Consider the following 4,799-nt stretch of genomic DNA (forward strand, 5'->3'; position numbering starts at 1 on the left):
GACTGTTTAAATTGTATCACTCTATGTACCTGTAAGAAAAAATGTTAAAAATCTGTTTTAAAATCTTATAAAACATAAATATTTACTTTTTCAACTATTAACCCATTTTTAATCGCTTGCTGTAGGTTCCTATAGTGAATAATATAATTTTTTTTCTCCTCGAACGTCCCCATCAACTTCCGTACCTTCGAGCCTCGCGGCACACTGTTTTGTAGTAGAAAAGGCAAGTCATTATGTTTGTTATGTAATTTTTGTGGGTATGACACATCCACCTCATACACTCGCCCTATAGGGGAAGAATCTTCCAAATCATCAAGTCCGTTTAATGTAGGTTCGACCCAGTCGAACCCACCGTACGGCATGTACTGGGACATTGCCCACCCATACAAGTTGTTACCTATAAAATAAAAAAAATATTAATAAATATGTGAGAAAATAAATAAAAAATATATACTTACAGTCCTGATAAATAATCCACGATTTCTCCTTAGTCTTGTCGTAATCCGGGGTCTTTACATTATTCGCCTTCGCATACCGTTTACTCGCCTGCACCAATCCACCGCGTATACCTATAAAAAATAAATAAGATTATTATATGTATATACATATAATACAAAATGATTATGATGTACTAACCTTTCTCAAACATCAACAACATGTCGTAATCATGTAACAACTGCAACTTTTCCTCTGTATATTTGAGCATGGCATCAAAACTTAAGCCTGGGGCGGTGAAATAGTGGGCGGCGTCCAAGTTGTACGCCCTCATACATACGTCACGAAAGTTCTCGAATACGTCAGCCAGTAGCAACACATCAATTTTCAAATATAAATCACTATACTCACCCAACGTCGTACAGCCGAAGTGGTCCCAGACCTCCTTCGCGTGATCAAATTCTTTATCCTTTATACCTGACTCGGCCAATGTACTATAAAAATCCCTCTTCCTCGGTAATCTAGTTTCCTCCAACCGCTTCCAACTGTCGGTGTACTCGTAAGGGTACACCCCCTTCCGAGTCACGAACGGCATATCTCCGACGACAAAATGTTTAGCTGTCTCACGGAAGTTTTCATGTTCAGGTGTAACCAAATTTTCGGCCAGGGACGACAAACTCGACGCCATAAACCTGAACGTGTCGATAAACCGAACAGTGAAGGTACTACTTATATGTTTCGAAAAAGATATATATTTCTCCTCACTGTTCGGTATAACGTTGATAGTCTGTGTATCATAACCAAGTTCAGTGATTATGAAGTGCGAGTCGTAGTTTGAGAGATTATGAAAAAAGACGGGGACAAATTTAGGTTGTTGTAACTCCAAGTTACACCTAGAGCACAACGTCAGCCTAAATTTGCCCGTCAAGTGATCATGATCCCTAACCTTATAGCCCCCAGCTAAACTACATTTGCAAAAGTTACACACAATACACTCTTCGTGTGTTTTTTCTTCGCCCTCGCTCATAATAATCGTTATAATATTCGTTTTCATCAGATTTTCGATTTTCTGGGCCACCTCAACTATTGACTCTACAAAATGCCTCGCCACGTCCGTCCTGTTTTCATCACCTCTGTATATTACCGGCCCCGCCGGTATCTCATACTCTGCCAATAACTACGCCGGTACGTCCTCGCTCGCCTTCACCAAAAACCCGTAGCTCATCGCTTCGTGTTTTTGGGTAATCGTGGTTTTACCCCCTCTCGCCTCTTCCGTCTTCGCCAAGATCGCCTCAAAATCTGCGTATATTGCAAACGGGTGCCTCATCGTTTTTTTCCACGCCTTGAACTCAATACAATCACCCTCCTTCGGCATCTCTGGTAAAATTGGTTTATGTCCCCCGCATATCAGCTTGTGCTGCTCTAACGCCTCCTGTCCACTCAACTTGAACTTTAAATTCTGATTGTCGAAGCTGGTGAAGCATCTCTTACAAAAAATAACGCTACCGTCATGTGCAGTTTTCTGTGCACGAACGAGCCGTGAAAAATTTGAAATGAATACGTAGTGCGAGTTATCGCCGTCCGTCACCATCAACACTCCTTCCTCTTTGATTGCATTGTTTTACCTGAAATTTGAAATGAATACGTAGTGCGAGTTATCGCCGTCCGTCACCATCAACAAGTCGAAATGATTGGATTTTTCTTCGTCAACAACACGTAGCGGGTAGATCTCGTACGTGGGGAATTTCTTGGGAGGTTGAAACTTTATATCGAGGCCGTACACGTTAATAGAAACATTTTTATTATTTTTTTCAAATTTAATGATGTCTGATAGAGGCGTGGGGAACGTGATACCTTCAAAATTATATTTTCCCTCGTGCTGTCTATAATTTTCCCCGATATGAAATACTGTCGGCCCCATCACATGCCTCTCTAAAATCGCCCACTTGAAACATTCCTGGTCCGTATTCTGAGGGTTGATGGTACCCCGCTTCCTGTCGATGAACGCCGGCAACTCTATATACGATGATCCACCCATCAGCATATATTTATATACAGCAACTAATAACCCGTCTATCGACTCTAATGTAAATCCACTTCCTCTACCCATATATTCGTCCTTCTCCTTCATCAACTTCATATACGCCCTCTCTGCAATCGTTCTGATGTCACTATCTGGGAAAATTTCTACCGCCACTGTCTTGAACGCCCTGTTCTCCGACGAATTGGGTACGTTGGGCCTGTTGTATGTTGCCTCGAGTTTCAAATTAAATTTTATCGCATGTTTTTGTACATGGGCTTTTAATAAATTTACTAGCTCAGGCATAAGTGGACGGAGAAAGTCTGAATAAATCATTATATTAACAAGATTTTTAGCATAGTACCATACGATTTTACGGCTCGCGGACGACAAAATCTCAACAAACCCGGGTGACATAACGAGATTTAATCTAATTTTTTTAGCTTTAGCAGCTGAGGTGGGGTTGGCAGTGGAAATACGTTTACCGGTTGCATCCGTAGTTGTATAAGAATCTTAAAAATAAAAAATAAAACCTAATTAAAATCTGATAAATGTGTTGCCGAATCTTTAATAAATCTATCAAGCGATAAATAAAATCTATCATTTAAAATAAATTTAACGTCTTATTAAAAAACTTAGAAAAATCACGTGATGAAAAAAAATTAAATCTACCAAACGGTTTGACAACCGGTGCAATGCCGGAATAATCCAACTATTACACCATAGGATGCGACGAGTGAATTGATCGGTATAATGCCGGAATACTCCAACTATTATACCATTGATCGCTTCACAGACCACTTGATAAGTTTAAAATAAAATAAATTTAACGTCTTATTAAAAAACTATAATATAAACTAAAATAAACTAACCTGTATCCTCAAATTCGTCCATGGCTTGCATACACATATCGTCTTCGGATAACATACTCGAACCACCGGCCGGGACATCGGGCATAAATATCTGTGGTGCGATTTGGATCTGTGGAGTGGTAGGAGACGCGAACTGTTTCAAGCTTGGTCGTGCTGGTTGATCGTTGATCGGCGCTGCAGGCATTGGTCTCAAGTGAGCCAGGACGTTGACGATACCTTGGGGAAAATAATAAAAATTAATATTGTATAAGATAGAAATAAAACTTAATATTTTTAGTACATACCATGAGCATTCTTTAAATGTTTATTGAGGCTGGACTTGAATGAGAATGTCGAAGGACAGACAGTGCACGGAAAACGTACACCCGCATGCTTCTTTTGATGTGAAAGCAAATTGTCTTTACGTGTGAAAACCGACGAGCACTGTTCACATTTAAACATGATTCAAATGTTTTAAAATGAAAACGATTGAAAAGAATAAAGTGTTTAAACACTTGTAAAATTAAACACTTGAAAAGAATAAAGTGTTTAAACACTTGTAAAATTAAACACTGAGAAAAATTGTAAATACTGATGAACGAATTATGAGGACTGTGAAAACATGGAGAAACCAAAGGCAAAGTGAACGTAAAGGTGAGGGTGTCTAGAACAGACTGACTCTGTCTTGGCGGACAACGGAGCAAGTGTCCAGAAATCTCAGCATTTTCGGTGGGAGTAGCTTATCGAGCCACGGGTTATCGAAATATTAAATAGGTATTTGCTATGATAAATGTGTTCATTATTGTAGATTTTCAGTGATTTTGGAAATCATTGAATTGGATGATAATTCCAGTAATTGACCTGCGTGTGTTGTCAACAACAGCCTACTCGCGAACGGGTCGGTACAGGTCGCTAACAAAAGACGATGTCCGACGCTGGCAATACGCGACGGAGACAATGGTTTAACCCAATAAATATTTCTATACAGATTTCTCTCACAGAAGCCCCACAAAAATAGTTACTAACATACCAAGAAATGTGAACATATGCCACATCGAGAATTATTATACATATAGCGTTTTTACCATCTAACGATATATTATATAAATATTAATAGGGATTTATAATAATAATAAGAGTGTACGTGTAAAAATGTTAAAAGATTATATTTTAAACAATATTCCAAAAATTGTAATGTATAATAAATAAAAAGACATGGAATAACAACATCTGCCCTTGTGAGTCATAATTTATGGTGAATGGATAAAGGTTTTTCTTTACAAATATGATTATTGTAGATAATCGAGTTTTAAAATACGTTTTGATTGGTTTACTGGTTAATACATTTATTTTATAATAATTTGAAAGATTTACGCCGAAACGGCTTCACGACTAAACGGCTTCGCCAAAATGTCCCATTCCCTATTATTAATGACTATTTAAAAACTAGAGGTCTATTCTCTGTTAAATTATTCGACACAATACGAAAATAA

At 38.2% G+C, this 4,799-nt stretch overlaps 1 protein-coding gene across 1 annotated transcript; it reads right to left on the reverse strand.

The window, feature by feature from the left end:
* Window positions 1–1,475: 1,475 nt before the first annotated feature.
* Window positions 1,476–4,214, reverse strand: LOC111028303. The gene is made up of 3 exons (XM_022306893.1): window positions 3,328–4,214; window positions 2,108–2,967; window positions 1,476–2,023 (listed from the first exon to the last, which is right to left on the reverse strand). The coding sequence occupies exons 1-3, from the start codon at window positions 3,509–3,511 to the stop codon at window positions 1,613–1,615; spliced, it is 1,455 nt and encodes a 484-aa protein (XP_022162585.1). The 5' UTR covers window positions 3,512–4,214; the 3' UTR covers window positions 1,476–1,612.
* Between the last annotated feature and the right edge of the window lie 585 nt (window positions 4,215–4,799).

This window comes from Myzus persicae, unplaced genomic scaffold (assembly GCF_001856785.1).
Source record: "Myzus persicae strain clone G006 unplaced genomic scaffold, MPER_G0061.0, whole genome shotgun sequence".
Classification (NCBI taxonomy): domain Eukaryota; kingdom Metazoa; phylum Arthropoda; class Insecta; order Hemiptera; family Aphididae; genus Myzus; species Myzus persicae.

What these genes read in the sequence shown, in the direction of transcription:
- LOC111028303 (XM_022306893.1), bottom strand. Translation starts at nt 3,511, where the DNA reads ATGCCTGCAGCGCCGATCAACGATCAACCAGCACGACCAAGCTTGAAA. An exon ending in GGACGAATTTGAGGATACAG is followed by an intron (nt 2,968 to 3,327) that starts GTTAGTTTATTT and finishes TTTATTTTTAAG; the next exon opens with ATTCTTATACAACTACGGAT. An exon ending in ATCATTTCGACTTGTTGATG is followed by an intron (nt 2,024 to 2,107) that starts GTGACGGACGGC and finishes GGAGTGTTGATG; the next exon opens with GTGACGGACGGCGATAACTC.